This window comes from Lolium perenne, chromosome 2 (assembly GCF_019359855.2).
Source record: "Lolium perenne isolate Kyuss_39 chromosome 2, Kyuss_2.0, whole genome shotgun sequence".
Classification (NCBI taxonomy): Eukaryota; Viridiplantae; Streptophyta; class Magnoliopsida; order Poales; family Poaceae; genus Lolium; species Lolium perenne.
The window spans coordinates 324,069,810-324,086,428 of NC_067245.2; the positions used below are offsets into that span (position 1 = coordinate 324,069,810).

General features: G+C 44.2%; 2 protein-coding genes across 3 annotated transcripts; one reads left to right on the forward strand and one right to left on the reverse strand.

Annotated features, from left to right (window-relative positions):
- Positions 1-1,593: 1,593 nt before the first annotated feature.
- LOC127337138 (katanin p80 WD40 repeat-containing subunit B1 homolog KTN80.4) lies at positions 1,594-9,759 on the forward strand. 2 transcript variants are annotated; one of them, XM_051364024.2, is made up of 18 exons: positions 1,594-1,844; positions 2,279-2,409; positions 2,891-3,008; positions 3,116-3,342; positions 3,506-3,608; positions 4,274-4,344; positions 4,887-4,961; positions 5,051-5,194; positions 5,291-5,480; positions 5,596-6,480; positions 6,938-6,994; positions 7,067-7,182; positions 7,389-7,511; positions 8,315-8,389; positions 8,479-8,591; positions 8,712-8,831; positions 8,914-8,982; positions 9,097-9,759. In XM_051364024.2, exons 1-18 carry the CDS (start codon positions 1,811-1,813, stop codon positions 9,161-9,163), a joined length of 2,718 nt encoding a protein of 905 aa, XP_051219984.1. In that variant the 5' UTR covers positions 1,594-1,810; the 3' UTR covers positions 9,164-9,759. The 2 variants fall into 2 exon arrangements, with proteins under 2 accessions (XP_051219984.1, XP_051219983.1); XM_051364023.2 differs by having other exon boundaries at positions 1,596-1,844; positions 5,578-6,480.
- A 187-nt stretch (positions 9,760-9,946) lies between these two features.
- On the reverse strand, positions 9,947-11,017 carry LOC127337139 (uncharacterized). Its single transcript, XM_051364025.2, has one exon. It carries the CDS (start codon positions 10,949-10,951, stop codon positions 10,265-10,267), a length of 687 nt encoding a protein of 228 aa, XP_051219985.1. The 5' UTR covers positions 10,952-11,017; the 3' UTR covers positions 9,947-10,264.
- Positions 11,018-16,619: the final 5,602 nt, after the last annotated feature.

Below are 16,619 nucleotides of genomic sequence, written 5' to 3' on the forward strand. Positions count from 1 at the left end.
ATGGTTTATGGCCTTCTGTTAAATTAAAAAAGAAGTAAGTTCCTCACCATGCCAAAACCCTCAATCTCCCTAAAAAAACAGTGACATGGACCCTTTTCTTCACACACTGCATTTTTTTGTGATGCAACCAAACATCTACTGCTACAAATTTTAGTGTTTTCATTTTCGGTAGGATTTCACATGACAATGACAGTTCAACCCCATGTTTTCCTCCAACACTTCACTCAACGTGACAAGACGATCACATTTTGTTAATACACTTGCGTCACTTCTCTATAACACAACAACTCAAAATGGACATGTTTTAACTTTTAATGCAATCAAGTTAGGAAACTAGACACTCACCTTAAGCAACAAACCCCAACATGGCAATCATTCAAACGAATGGGATTGCGCATTCTTGGAGTTAGATGGCGCATTATCGTCTCCAACAACCACGAGATATTTCCTCCCCGCCAGCAAAATAAACACAAAGCGCTAATGATTCGTCAACCGAATTCATAGGTCTCTGTTCATGTGTGTATCTTCAGAAGATGTTGCGACGACGCTTTGAGTGTACTCGCCTGACCTCGAATTCTCGCCGCCTTCTCCAAGTTGATGGACCGTGCTTCAGGTTGTCGTCGATGGGCCTCTGGGCAACATCCACTAAATTCCTAGCTCCAGTTACTAGGACTCCGTTGTTCCGGGGACAAGCTTCTGTGCATGTCGGAGAGGGCGACGAATTCTCCTTGAGTTTGCTTGTAATTTTATTTTTACCTAGGGTTTTCTCGTAAGACTCAGAACTCTCAATTTTCGTTAGGTCTTACCTCATGAGAATTTTCTTTTGTCTCAATTAAAAATGTGACATGCACCTCTTTCTCCACACAAGTTCCTGCCTTTGCTGATACAAATTCCTGCTTTTTTTTATTTCCAGTAGATTTCACATGATGCTATATGTCATTCTTGTGTTTTTCCAACTCCATTTTCTAAATCATGCGAACCAAACATGCCACAGGGCTACCGCCCATAGGATAAGGGCATGTAGAAATGCATAAAGTTCAGGTTGTCTTGATGTTACATACTATTTGTGTTTGGATATAAACTAGTACAAATCAAATTGTGTTTGATTAAGATAATACACTGACCATCCATTACACTAGTGTCTAGATACATGTAAATTTTTACACAAGTCTAATCATCTTATAAAAAGAGATAGTACTACTACTACTTTTAAATGTAAATGTAATGATATTAATTACACGCTACATGCTCTTATGTGTAACTTAATGACAGAAATTTTCGCCGAGTTTGAAGGCAAGTTCAAAAACTGGGTGAGCAAGGCTATGGGCAGAGACCAGATCCATACAACTGTTGGCGAGCCCTCCAGCCCCAACCCAACCCTTTTTAATTCAAAATTTTCGAGGCAGCCCAGCTTCTTCCTCCTCCGCCCACCACCACCCGCCGGCCCCAGCCGCGACAGCTCCATTTCCCCCTCCGCCACCTCCACCAAACTCGAATTCGCCACCGCATTCCCCGCACACACCTCCTCCCACCGCCCCAGCGCATCTCCCGGCGCGGCGGCGGCTGCGGCGGCGTACGGCGGAGCGGCGGCGGGCCCACCAGGCGCAGCGGCGGCGGCGGCGGGGTTTATTCCCCCACGGCGGCTGGGAGGCTGCGGCGGCCGGGTTTAGGGCGGGGGAAGTCGGCGGCGCCGCGGACAGTGCGGCGGCGCGAGATCCGGCGCGGCGCGGTGCGATCTGGGGCATGAGATTGGGGCCGGCGGCGGCGGGGTGCTCGGTGCGGCGGCGACGGTGAGGCGCGCCTTCCAGGGATGACGACCAACACCAAGCGCGCCTACAAGCTCCGTATCCTCCTCGCGTTTCCGCTAACGATTTTTCCTCTTTTTTTTCTCGCTGGCTTAGCTGTATTTTTTAAATTGTTTTACTCGAGGGAGGGAGGGTGGGAGGGAGGGGAGGTGCATTGTGTTCGTTTGACCGATCCGTCAGTGGTGTCGCGCTCGTTCGTCCCGGTAGCTGGACGGATTCACAGCCTGCTACGCGCTCCCAAGTTCTCCACCCCCGTTTGACATGGTTTGTAGAGCGGGCGCACGATTTAGTGCCCTTAGCTGAGATTCAGTTATGCGATATTGCTTCGGATGGAGTTGTTGGTGCTCGCTGGTTAGGAGGTTTGAACTGCTGCAGTTGCTAATGCGGTTTTTTTTTTGGGGGGGGGGGGGGGGGGGGGTAATTTGGCTGGTAAACTTGCGACATTGCGGTGCCTTGACTTTCGTTCGGCGTAGAGGAGTTTGTGGCGCACTCGTCCAATGTCAACTGCCTCAAGATTGGCAGGAAGACCTCCCGGGTTCTCGTCACGGGGGGAGAGGACCATAAGGTTAATCTTTGGGCTATCGGGAAGCCCAATTCGATTGCGGTAAGATTTTTTCTTGTGCTGGCTTTTTAAAGTATCCCCTAGTTTATATAATGTGGCTTTGCAGTTAAGTAGGGAAATAGAACTGTAAACCCAATCCAACTGAAGTCTTGACTGAACCTTGAGTTGACTGCAAAATGATATTTTCACCAGTTTAGCTGTTCATGGCTTCACCGTGGTTCTCTTTATCGACATGGTTCGTAGAATGTGGATTTGCAGCAAAGTAGTAGGGAAATACAACTCTGAACTCAACCCAATAGAACTCTTGACTGACCTTGAGTTGATCGCTACTTGAAAATCACCAGGTTTAGCACTTCAGAGTGGTTCTTGTTATGTTGGTTTTTGGGTTAATGCTGATATATACCCTTATGTTTGAGAAATGCCACTGTTGTTATCAGAAGTATCGTAAATAACGTCTTTATGTTGATGAAATACTTTTTATCGGGCTACTTGGTTTACCTTTTCTGATCTTTTGGTTTTACAGAGTTTACCGGGGCATACAAGTGCTGTGGAGTCGGTTGCTTTTGATTCCACAGAAGTATTTGTGGCTGCAGGAGCAGCCAGTGGAACAGTTAAATTATGGGATTTAGAGGAGGCGAAGAGTACGTAACTATGGATGCATGACTTAGCTATTTGTATTTAGGAGCATCGTGCTATGCCATTATCTTTTATTTTATTAACTGCTTAACTTGGCTTGTTATGTATGTAGTCGTCCGCACGCTTACTGGACACAGGTCAAACTGTATGTCCGTTGATTTCCATCCGTTCGGGGAATTCTTTGCCTCTGGGTCATTGGACACTAATCTAAAGATATGGGATATAAGAAGGAAGGGTTGTATCCACACCTACAAGGGTCACACCAGAGGGGTGAATGCTATTAGATTTACACCCGATGGCCGTTGGGTTGTGTCTGGTGGCGAAGATAGTGCAGTGAAGGTGAACATTTTTTTAGCAACACTGTATGTATTTCAGTTGCTAATTAGGGTCACCTGGTTTCATGGCTTATAGCATGCAGCTTATTTTTCTTCTTTCTAAACTCAACATGATCATTATATCTCCTACTGTATTGAACAACTCATAATCACTTTTTCTTTGGTAGATCTGGGATTTGACAGCTGGAAAGTTACTACACGAGTTCAAGTCCCACGAGGGTCAAATTCAGTGCATAGATTTCCATCCCCATGAGTTCCTTCTGGCAACAGGTTAGGTTCACAATTATTAGCTAATAATCCTGTTCTGTCATCTATGTGTTAACTTCCTTTTCCTCTTAGACTCTAGTATGCACTTTTTAATACTTTAGTTGCCTATTTAATCTACACCTTTCCACCTGTTTAGTGAAAACACTTATTGTTCATTGAGAATGTCCATGCTATTTTATGACCTGCCACGGAAATTTATCATTATGGTAATAAGTTATACCTCGTACATCATGCATACTGTCCAACATACAGTAGTTTTTGAACTAGGTCCACCTGCCACTCTGCCAGATTAATTAATTGCTCTTATGTTTACTATCCAGGTTTGCAAAATGCCAATTGTCTTGTTCTCACATATTTTAAATTGTTGCATCTGACATATATCTCAACCTCAATTTCGTTGTGAGTTATCTTGTTTGTTCCATTTTGTCACTTGGAATCACATCTGTGTTTGAAGGTGTTGATAATTATGTAGCTACTAAGCTTTTACGTAGTTAAAATAATGTAGTACTATTGTTTAGTAGAAACTTCTGATTTGATGACATAGAATAGGACCCTCATTCTATTTCGGTTCCCGCAGAGATGTATAGTTCTCATGTCATGTTTTACGTCTGATTTGCAACTACGGATTTGTTACACCTACATGACACTGGTTGCTTTGCCTCACTCAGGTTCAGCTGACAAAACTGTCAAGTTCTGGGATTTGGAGACCTTTGAGCTGATTGGATCAACTGGACCTGAGGTATATCTATGTATTTGTTTTTTATTGTGTAGATTATGCACCCTATTTAGTACAACTTTGCCAAGGATTTTATGCAACAGATGATTTTCTTTGAACTTTAGGTCACTGGTTTCAGAACCATGATGTAGGAGAATAAATGTTGGAACCTTTTTTGTTTAGTGCAGCAAGTACCATTTAGAAGAATACACATGGGGAAAACATCTCAAAGCTTATTTTGTGTTTTTAAACCAAAGGAAAATAGAACTGAATAGGAAATAACACAGGACATAGTGCTCATGTCATTGCTCGACTTCTGTGATACTCAGTGCATTAAATTACATTGTCATATGTTGTGGCAATGTGTTGAGTATCATGTCTTTATGTTGTTCGCTCTACAAAGTAATTACCTCTTGGGATGTTCTAGTAGTAGTACATGTGCTTTAGCGCTCACAGAGTCAGGGATAGGTAATTATGGATGGAATACTGTCTTTGCCTTAATCCAGTGTTATATTTGGTAACAGCACAATAAGATTTATTTGTTGATGTTTCTACTTGAATATCAGATGACAGGTGTACGGTCTATGACGTTCAATCCTGATGGAAGATCTCTGTTATGTGGGTTGCATGAGAGCTTAAAGGTAGCGCTGCACTTTCCTCATGTGACCATGGACCTAGAGACTTTTCATTCCCCTTGTTTTCCAGAGATAACTTCTCTAAAATTAAGCAGGTTTTCTCTTGGGAACCAATAAGATGCCATGATACTGTTGATGTGGGATGGTCTAGATTGTCTGATCTGAATGTCCATGAGGGAAAACTTCTTGGTTGTTCTTCTAATCAAAGTTGTGTTGGAATATGGGTTGTTGATCTAACGGTATGTGGCTTATCATCTTCTAACACTGTATTTAATTCTCAACTGGAGTCTCTTGTTTTTAGTTGACTATATGCTAACCAAACAACAAATTGTCAGCGCCTTGAGCCACACGCAACAGGTACTTCAAGTGGCACTATGCCATTACAAAATGATAGTGGTTCAAGGGCTAACATAGGGCGATCATCAGCTCTACAAAATTCAGAGAATAACTTAAAAGCTTCTGCAGGAAGACTCTCAGTTTCTCAAAATTCAGATTCTGCACCCAAAGAGATAAAGCCAGCAGCCTGTATGCCACTGATCTCCTCTATTTAGACATATTTGTACTTGCAATGAACAACTTCATCTGTCTAATCTTCCCTTTCTCTGTTGTTACAATAATGAAGCAAGTGGCTTGGTTCCAGGCACTCCTCAAAAGGTTGGAACTGGCTCTAGTACTAAAATTGCTGGACATTCAACTTTTGCATCTGGTGGCACCACTTTGAAGAGAAGTTCAGTGAAGAGTACCAGTGCTTCCAATCTTCATAATTTCAGTAAAACTGACGTGGTAATACCTGCTGTGATCATGCCAAGAACTAGCTCAGGAGCAGAGCTTGATACTGGTTCAAGAAGTTATGCTGCTGATGTTGCCCCTGTTCTTTCGAAGGCAAGCAGAAGGGCTGAGCCTCCTAGTGATCCTAGGACAGAAAGTGCTGATGTGGTGCCTGCTGTTGCTCCTAGAACAAGTTCAAGAATGGAAATGGCCTCTGATTCAGCACCTGATGTTGTCTCTAGGACAGGCAGAAGGATGGAATCCGCTGCTGATTCTAGGAAAGAAAGTGCTGATGTAGCACCTGTCGTTCCCAGAGCAACTTCAAGAATGGAAATGGCCTCTGATTCTGTACCTGTTCTTTCCAAGGCAGGAAGAAGGTTCGAGTCTGCTACTGATTCAAGAAAAGAAAGCACTGATGCGGCACCGGTTGGTCCCAGAGCAACTTCAAGAATGGAAATGGCCTCTGATTCTAGGAGAGAACCTTCTGCCGGAAGAGTGTCTCCATTTAGGATCCAATCAAGATATGCTGAACCAAGGAAGGTGACCAATGCGAAAGTTGATATAGACAAAGTTGATGTGGGAAGCAAAGATACTGAAACTAATGACCTTACTTGCCAAATATTTCTTCCTCGGAGGAATGGTGGTGTCCAAACAATAAATTCTGAAGACACTCGTGAAGATGCAAAACATGGTACAGCTTACAGGTCGGGATTTTCAGGTTCAGCAGAATCAAATGCGGGCCAACGGAGTGATAGTTGTACGATCCTTGCCCTTAAGTTGCTTATCTTTCATTACTGTTTCACAACCATTAATAGTAGCTAGTTTACCTGAAAGAAAGTAGCGCCTGATTTCTAACATCATGTGCTAGAAAGAATCATTCTCACATGAATTGATGAAATTTCATTCCCCTGTTGTCTGTGTTGGTCTGTGAAAGACTGTTCTAAATGCTTTAGCAACATGTTCTCTGTTCTGTTTTTTTTAGACATCTGTTCTGTTGTTGTGGTATCAGTTTTAACTAGGAACTTGTCATTTGACAGATCAGGCGTCACAATTTAAAATTACATGTAAATTTTATGTCTAACTAAGTTGCAACAGCTTTAGCACTTGGTACTCCTGTACATATGTTCCTAAATCACCTGTCACATTTTAAACTTGCCTGCAAATTTCATGTATAACTAAGTTGTAACTGCTTGACTATCTCTACTCCTTCACAGATGTTTCTAGAATGCGCAAGCCAAGAGATAATTGCTACGTTGAAGTTTCACGAGCAGGTACATCACTTTTTATACTTTGGTGCTTTCAATAATTTGTTCTGCAAGTCTGAATCTTAAAGTATAATGCAGGACGAACAAGATCAATTGTTTCTAATTGGGAAGGCAGGGATCAGTCCCCAAGCCACGAAGAACCAACAACAAGCAATTCTGCAATGGGGCCTCCTAGAGGGCGATCCTATTCATCTGTATGTGAGACAATCAATAAGCTTTTATAACATTCTGTTCAATTTCTGTTCTTAAAGTTATATTCGATGCACAAACCATTTCTCTTTTGCAGTTCTACTTGATAATGGTGTTATATCATCTTTAGCAAGTTGGAGTTTGGATTTGTTATAAAAGAAGGAAAACCATAAACAAACTGATTTCTGCAACTTCTTTTTTGCTTTTGCAGAGAGGAAGCAGTCAAGCGGCTGAAACTAATACCGTAACAAGTGAGGAGGATGTTTTATCTGTTCTACTTGAAGAGCATGATCTATTTATCAGCTCAACACGATCTCGGCTGACAAAACTGCAGGTCCGTATGGTGCTTGAGTATTTTTGGGTGTAATATTGTTATGTTGCTGGAAAGTAGGAATTCATAATCCCAACTATTCTTACGCTGTCACTGTTACATTTAAGTTGACTAAGATATATGGTTCATGACTTCATGTTATTGATAGAGTGGAACAGTATTAAATATATAAATAGTATATGCCTTGTCCTATGTCATGGTATTCTGGATTTTAATAAAGTTCATTTCTTCAGAATGAAATCAGTCTACCACAATCTTAAGACATCTCAACCCCTCAGTAGTCAGCAAGAGTGCACAGATAGTCTTTCAAAATTTGATTGCTCTCCTTAGCTTGGCCTTTGTTTCCCTTTGTTTGTTTTGACTTTTGTAGGTTAGTCCCTCTGGTTGTTTTGGTTAGGCTAGCTTAGCTCTTCTGTTTGGCTTTACTCCGAGTTTGTAAGTCTTGGTGCCTTGGTGTTCCACTTCTAATACTCCCTCTGTCTCATGAAACATGTGATAACTTAATCTAAATTTAGATGTATGTAGAATTGTAGACATTATTTAGCATCTAGATACATCCAAATCTAGACAAAGTTAAAGACTTGTTTCATGGGATGGAGGGAGTACAAAATGGCACGCACCAAGCACACACACACACACACACGCAGGTCTTACTGTTGTAATACAAAATGCTTGTATTCTGATGGAGAAAAGTAAACCCTTACTCTTCTCTTCTAATACAAAATGCGGTTTGACGAAAAACATTGAGATTTCTCAGTATCCTACTCCCCACCCCCACCCAAAGTCTTACAGTTTCAGCTGTGCAGATTCTTCATCAAATGTGGCAAAGAAATGACATCAGGGGTGTTTTCGCAGCAATGGAGAAGATGTCTGATCATGCTGTTAGTACTCTGCAACACCTTTTTGTTCTTATGCATGGAACAACTGTCAGATTGATTATTCATTATTATAATCTTTCTGCTAACTCCAGGTATCTGCTGATATGGCAAGTGTTATGATGGAGAAAAGCGAAGCTATCACACTAGATCTATGTACTACTGTCCTGCCTGTCCTTTCTGACCTTCTGGAAAGTAAAACTGACAGGTAAGCTCTTGTAGCTGTGTCAATCGTTGCCATTTTGCTTGCGTAGTTACTGCCAAGTGCCATGTTAGCGTACTTGTCATCCATTTGTTATTTATTTTACATTGCCATAAATCCTTGCAGGCATGTAGCTGTATCACTGGAACTGGTGGTGAAGCTTGTCAGGACTTTTGGGGCCGTGATACATTCAACAGTATCGGCTAGTCCGTCTTGTGTTGGTGTAGATCTTCAAATGGAGCAAAGGTACTATTTCAGTGAACTGCTCTCCTGATATGGTATTACTAGATTACATTATGTTATTTAACTTGTTTTGTTGTCATCTTAGGCGGGAGAGGTGCAACGTATGCTTCATTGAACTGGAGAAAGTAAAAAACAAGCTACCTTTTCTTACAAGGTACTGGATGATCTACTTATTGGAGCTCTGGACCAGCATTACTCAGAACTAAACTTTTATCTGAGCTTGCACCTCATGATGTTCATATCTCGTTCTTTTTTGTATTATTAACAGAAGAAAAGGGCAAGCTGCAAACACAGCCCAGGAGCTCATTCTCGTCTTCCAGGAAATTATGTTGTAGACTGACCACACATCCTCATACAAACACACAAGTAAACGGGACATGCTTTCCTGCCGGTCTTCCCAGGACTGGAGATCTGTTGCTATGGAGCGCTGCTTGCCTTTGCGCTGCCGTGAAGCTCCGAGGTCACGCCCTTGGTAGTAGTAACATTTTGTTGCTACTGTTTTATTCCCTTTGTACAACACTAACCCTTATTGATTGGCGTCCTTGCCATTTGGAAAGAGAAGCCACCAAAACAATGTCTCTGGCCAAGTGCGGGGCAGTGTTCCTCGCATGGTTGTTTTACCGGCTTCTGGAGGCGTTGTTTGGTCTCGACCTCGAAGTCAGAAGGCCTTTAGTTTGCCGGTGCTTGTAAATGCTGTAGCCGCTCTCGGTTCTGTGTGTCAGATTGGGTTTGGTAGTTTGTTGTTAGGTTGTATGCCTGGTCGATTCAGTGGAAAGATTGACGAGTGCATGTGATCCATCTACAAGTGTACGCCATTTTTTGCAGAGTTGACACTTGAACTCTTGATTCTTCGTACTGTGTCCTTGAAGTGTGGAACGATGCCACAAAATGTCTGATGCAATGAAACGTTTGTGCGTTGTGATCGTCTGAATTTTCTACAATGTCTCGCTTAGTTGTCAATTAAATCGTGGCCTAATATATAGCTGTGTTTTGGCTATTTCGAACTCGCATGCTGTTATCTGTACCTGAAGACACTAAAAGGCTGAACCATCGTTCTCATTTGTCTGCTTTCTTGTACTATAAGAAACATGAATTTCAGCAAAAATAAGTGGGCGGTACATTTTTATTCAAGTTCCATTGAAATTTCTCACCACAAGGACACATGACTGACCTATGTTGCAACAGCACCGACAACACTGACAGGAAAAACTTTAAACGAATATCAGTCCTAAACACAAACATGAAGACCAATCAAAACGCAACGACACGAAGACGAAGACGAGAGGCACACACACTCGCATGCATGAACCAGCGAGCGAGCGCGAGTGCGTTCTCCTACCTTATTCCCTTGACCAAAACAACCTAATGATCCGCCACCGTGGACGCCGGCGGCGTGAGTCGCCGGCGGTGGCATGGTAAGTAGGTGGAGCAGCAGCCTAGCAGGTGGGGATGCAGGCCTTGGAGCACTTGGCGGCGCACTTGGCGTGGGCGGACATGGTGCAGCCCTTGCCGCAGAGCAGCCGCTTCTTGTGGCACTCCTCCTTGGTCAGGCAGCTCTTGGCCGCCGACGCCGACTTCTCCGCCTCCTTGCTGCTGCCACCGCCCTGCTCCTTGCCGTGCTCCCCGCTCGCGCTGCCGCCGTTGTCGCTGCCGGCGCTGGGCACCGTGCCCGGGTCGCCGCCCTGGATCGCCACGCCGCTCGTCGGCCTCGCCGCCTCCATCGGCAGCGCCGCGTCGCCCCCGCCGTCCTTCTTCTCCACCAACGCGATGCCGGCGGCGGGCTCCGACGACGCGGTGCGCGCGGCGGGCTCCTCCTTCAGCGGCACGCCCTGGGCGGCGTGGTCCACCGGCGGCACGGACTCCAGGCGCGCGGCGGGCTCCTCCTTCAGCGGCAGGCCGTCGTCCGCCGGCCGGACGGACTCCAGGCGCGCGGCGGGCTCCGTCGAGGCGATGCGCGCGGCGGGCTCCTCCTTCAGCAGCGGCAGGCGGTGGGCGAGGTGGTCCAGCGGCTTGTCGTCCTGCGGCGCCTCCGCCTGAGGGTTGATCGCCGCGGTCGCCGTGGCGGCGAGGAGCACGAGGAGCAGCAGCACTGCTGCCACCGCGACGTCACGAGAGCGAGACATGGCTACCTGGCCGGAGCTGGGAGGCTTCGGTTTCTCGGCGCGATTGGAGTGAACTACTGGCACTGACAAGCTTGCGCCTTGGTTCTGTATGATTTGCGAGTTGGTGGTCACGTACTTATAATGGCTTCGGGGAGTGTGGCTGGGGCGCCGAGCGGCGTCCATGGCGTGGAGCAACTACCTCCTTCCGGCATCGATCGGTGCCAGGCGCGAGGCGCGTGCGCGCGTGCATGCGTGCGATGCTCGTCGAGTCGTCGTCGCCGGCGCCGAGCGGACGGGCGCAGGGCACGCCGGAACCGGCGAAGCAAGCATGCGTGAACATCCCGCGCGGCCGTGGCGTGGAGCTTCGCTCGACAGGGAACCGGGAGCCTGCTGGGCCCGTCTTCTGGGCCATTTGACTGGGCAGTTATACAACAGTTCCAAAGCCCGATTGTAATGTGGACTACTGGGCAATTAAACATCGGAATCTTTTTTTTTGACAGAATTAAACATCGGAATCTAGACATGCAACTGTGCGAAAACTCATCGGTGCTCTCCTCGAGCACAAGTTAGCCTTTTTTTTTTTTAAAACCGTATTTTTCGGTCTCCAAAACATCTGCAAAAAATAAGTAGATACATATATATACATCAAGATTGTACGCCAGAAATTTTGTTCAGAATACATTGTATTTTGGGAATACAAAAAACAAATTTCTGACAAATTGTCATAATTTGTTATTTACCTATAACCCAAAACACTATGAGTTTTTTTTTACAAAAACTTTGCACGGATATACGGACAATGTATATGTATTTCCAAGATAAATTTTGATATTTTTAAAAATATTAGGAGTATAAATTTGATCTTATTTTCAAAAGAATGGCACACTGGTGCCCTGTGTGCATCAAAGTCGGGTCCGCAAATGTGGGATTGGCTCAAGAAATAAGAGCCATGCATGACCCTTTGCCCGTAATAACACACCATAGAAAGATATTTGAATTACTACAGTAGTATTTTTGACACATTAGTAATTGACTAGTCTCTCGTTTTGTTTATTCTAGGATAAAATGTAAAAAGCAACCACAGAGGGTAGGGTTTGGAAGAAACACAATGTAACACAATTTCATCACAAAGCCCCAACTTGTACGCTAAATGTTTTTCCAACACATCTGGCTCGAACTTTAACATTTCGGCACTTTTTCTTATAATCCCAACCCACCATATTTGGACTAATGGTTCACGCGAAGTTCAATGAGGGGAGGAACTACTGGACTTATTTATTAAAAAAATTAAATTTTGAACGAAATTTATTCAAAAATTAGGGAAGATATTTAAACTTCAAAATTGTTGCGTAAAATAAGGTCAAGCTTTCGGAAGTGGTGTTTTGGCTCATAGGTGCATATTAACCTATTATAAAAAAATATAATTAAAAAAATTCAAAAATGTCAAAAAAAATCAAAATAAAATATTGCGTGTTTATCCTCACATTCTATGTTCGTACGCAAGTTTTCGTGGGAAAACAACATTTTACGTGCCATGTATAAAAACACAAAAAATGGCTAGTACATAGTTGTGTTGGAGCATTAAATTTTATCTTTTTTCACACGGGACATAAAAACGTCCTTTTTTCCCGAGAACCTATGTGCGAACATAGAATGTCTAGATATACATGTAAAATTTTATTTCATAGTTTTTTGACATTTTAAAATGTATTTTCACACAAAGAGTTCATATGCACCCGTGAGCCGAATTGGATTTTCCAAAGTTTTCTCGGTTTACTTATTATATCTAGTCTAAACTATTGGATTTTTTCAGACTTTTGGTTTTTTGAATTTTTTGACAAATTTGACCTAAATCTTAAAAAAGGGTAAAAACTCGGTTCAAATCTAGTCTGGTGTGCAGAAATAAGACATAGGGAACCACCTTCTCTATTTCATGGCTACTGATTAGTGTGCCATGATTATCCGAAATAGCGTCAAACTGACTAAACTATGAAATTTTGGTTGTTTGAACCAACTTACCCCAATAGTTCGTGGTCTTGAGACATTTTCTTCTTTGTTATGGTTTTGGAAAACATAAACCCAATAGTTGTGATGCTTGCTACTCCCTCCGTTCTTTTTTAATTGACTCGGATTTAGTACAAATTTGTACTAAATCTGAGTCAATTAAAAAGGAACGAGGGAGTATTATCCTTGAATTCACAACCAACAACAGTAGAGCTTCTTTTATAACTAATAGTCTATTACACGTCATAGCTTCGCATAATTCAACCCAACAATAGAGCCTAGAAGTTTGCTGCTGTTGATGTGTTCAACGGAGATGGGCTTCTAGACCACGACCGGTCCTCCAACCCTTCCTCCTTGCGTACGTTGTTTTGATTGTAGCTGTGAATTAATTCGACGGTACTGCTATCCTCCAAAGATTGATGGGCGCCTCAAATGCTTCTTTTGTCTGGTTCCAAAAGCATTCACGGACCACGTCTCACAGCAAGCAGAGATTGACTTGCATATTCATTTTTTGTTCCCCCGATCGTGTTAGTATATTGTTCCATTGTTTTGTCAAAGCACAGCGACTGTATTTCCAAAGGAAAGGGAGGACAACGACGGTAGCGAAAGGGAACACTCATAAATTAGCAGTGCTCCTTGCGGGAGTGGATTTGTGTAGCCCGAGCTACATGTAGTTTTTCTTTGTAAAATTCGATAATGGAATTTCAAAGTTTTTTTTTAAACACGAGAAGCAATCTAGATGTAGACAATGATGTGGTCTACCTATCCGTAAAATTTGAACTCGAGATACGTTATATTCGGGGCCTCACGAAAATAGCAAAATATGACAGATTTTGAGATTTTAAAATCTTGCACGGCTCCAAATATAAGGTATTTCGAGTTGAAATTTTCTATTATATTTTTAATCATAATATTGTGTACATGTAGATTTTGAGAAAACCATGGAGACTTGAAACGATGAGCCTTCCGTTGATGTATGGTGGACAAATATCGCATTGACAAGAGGACAACGTAGAAAGTGATAACATGCTTGATCATGCTTATTTCTTAGGAAATTTGGAAGGAACGTAATGCTAGAGTTTTTCGCCACCACCAATCCACCGTGTGTATGGTCATTAAATAAAAAAGGATGAGGCCTATGCGTGGGGCAAGGCAGGTGCGAAGTATGTGAGCTATATAATTTCGGGACTCCCGTGTCGCCCTTGCGTGGTGGCCGGGAGAAACCCTACCGCGCCACCGCCACCCCCCTCTCCCCCTCCCCTCCCTCACCGTCGCAAGAGGGCGTGGCCAGGCAAAGCCTGGTCGGCGGCGGGGGGGGGGGGGGGGCGGGGGAGGGGGACACGGGCCTTCCTCCTCGGGCCTGGGCGCGGCCCTCTTTTTGGGGGCCTCGGTGGTGGCGCGTGGGCTCGGCTCGGCGGCGGCATGATGGACGACGAGGTGGTGGTGGTGAGCCCTATCGACGATGGAGGGATGGGTGGGACAGGCTGCAGGGGAAACCCTAGGTCCTCTTCTCCTCGCCTCTCAGCGGTCGACGGTGGAGGGCTGGCGGTGCCCAGGCGTGTGCGGTGTCTCTGGACTACGCGATATGCACTTGGTGTATCCGGCGGCAACCTTGGCCAGCCTGGGATGGTCGCCGGCGTGGGTGCCCGACCTGAATAAAGGCAATGGTCCTAGGGTCTCTCTTGGATGAAGATGAAGACCTACTTGTGGCATGCCCTTCTCGATCTGGCTGGAGTGTTGAGTTTTGGAAGGCGCCACCAGTGAATGTAACAGTGCTTCTATTGCCTGGAGTTTGCTGGATCGGTGGTATTCGGTCGTGCACACCCATGCTTTTATTCCGACCGTTTGGTTCTGGAGGGAGCTGCGCGAAGCTCTGTTCTATGCTGACATCAAGTGACATTCGATCCATGGTGAAGTCAGAAGAAGAGAATATCATGAAGGCCAGATTGAATGACTGGCTAAGAGAGGTACAAGTCTGTGCGCTATTGAGGGACTTGCTTGGTGTTCCGGACTTCGCAGCAGCGGTATGAAAGTGGGGGCGGTGAAGTTCGTAGTCTTTACTTTTCAGGGTGAAACCCAATGTATGCGCTTAACTGGTTGTACCTGTCAATATCCTTGTTGAAGGCATTGTTTTGATAGCGGGGACTATATTCAGGGTGAAAACCTAATATCTTTGATCTGGTGCACTGTTTCCTTCTTGAAGGCGTTGCTTTTGGAGAGTCTGAATTTCAGGTGTTGTCTTGGTTGTGGATGTATTGCTGTTGCTAATTAAGGCTAGGATTTTGTGGCGGAACCATTTTTTTCTTAGCTTTCTTTTTCTCCTTTTTTGGATGTGTGCTTCCGTAATGCTATTAGGGCATTATGTTGTTGCAAAGGATAGATGTAAATTGGTATCTTTTGATATTAATATAATCCCTGTACCGAAAAATGTAATTCTGGGAGAGTAGACTTTTGTTAAAGTCCTAGGTACGTCTTCTAGGCATTTATTTTATACTAAATTCTGAACTTTTTTTTTTCTATCAATAAAAACGGCTATTTTTTTGTGTGCCTAGTTTCGGAGAAAAATAAACCGATTATATGGTGGGTTCTCTGTATTGTGTAGCGGCACGGTCTTTATCAAAGAAAACGACGGCTGCAAAGTCTAATATACCCGTGACACGGATTGAGAAAGTCAAGGCCGGGAGAAGTTGCTGCTACTTAGAAAAATTGGAAAGACGAAACAGATTCGTAAAGTTCCGGCCGAGTAGTAATAATGAACTCATATTTTATTTTTATTTTATTTTTTTTAAAAAAAAAAAAATAATGAACTCATATTTTATGTGCGCTTTTCGTAGTGACATGCGCACGATCGTGGAGGGGAGTGACGGTGAAGCGAGAAGAACGGGGTCGGGTCGGGAACGGGAGACGGTGAAAGTGAAACCGGGGTTCAGGTCCCGGTTTTTGAACTGGCCTCGCTGGTTTGGTTGGGGAAAGGCGCCGCCCACCGTGACGGAGACGGTGGCGTGCCGCGGCATATGCCGTCGCGTACGAACGAATGATCCTCCAGAATTCCAGATACTAGATGTACTAGAACGGGGCCCCACCTCGCAACCAGATCCATCGGTAGGATTAGGAACCCACGCACGTGCTCTCCCATCATCCACTCCATCGGTGGTGCGCCGGGCCGAGTGGAGTGCATTTGAACCGTAACGGCCGTCACTTTTTTTTTTTAAACACATTACAACGCGGGACGTTCACAAACACGTACGTACAAACACCTCTATAAACACACACACGCACACCTACCCCTATGAGCACCTTCGAGGGACTGAGCCACCACGTCACCTACCACTGAAAGCATAGCGCCATTTAAATCATGGAATAAATCCAGGAAAATACAAACACCCATGCCAACTCTAGAACTTGAACCTAGGTGGACTGGTTCCAACCATCAGAGTCAAGCTCTCTTTATTTCAACCTGCTCTGCTTTTTTCCAAATGTTTCAGCCTACATTTGGTACGGTTGAACGGCGCATTGAACCAAACATGCTCATACTACCAGAACTTTAAACACTGCTTTGCTACAACTTTTCCGCATAAGTAAAAAAAAAAATCATTCTGAAAAACTTTGAAATAACTTTCAAAATGGTTGTGCGGTAAGAGGTTTTTACGGCTCGATGTTGTTACTTCTGCTATTCTTTGGAGGC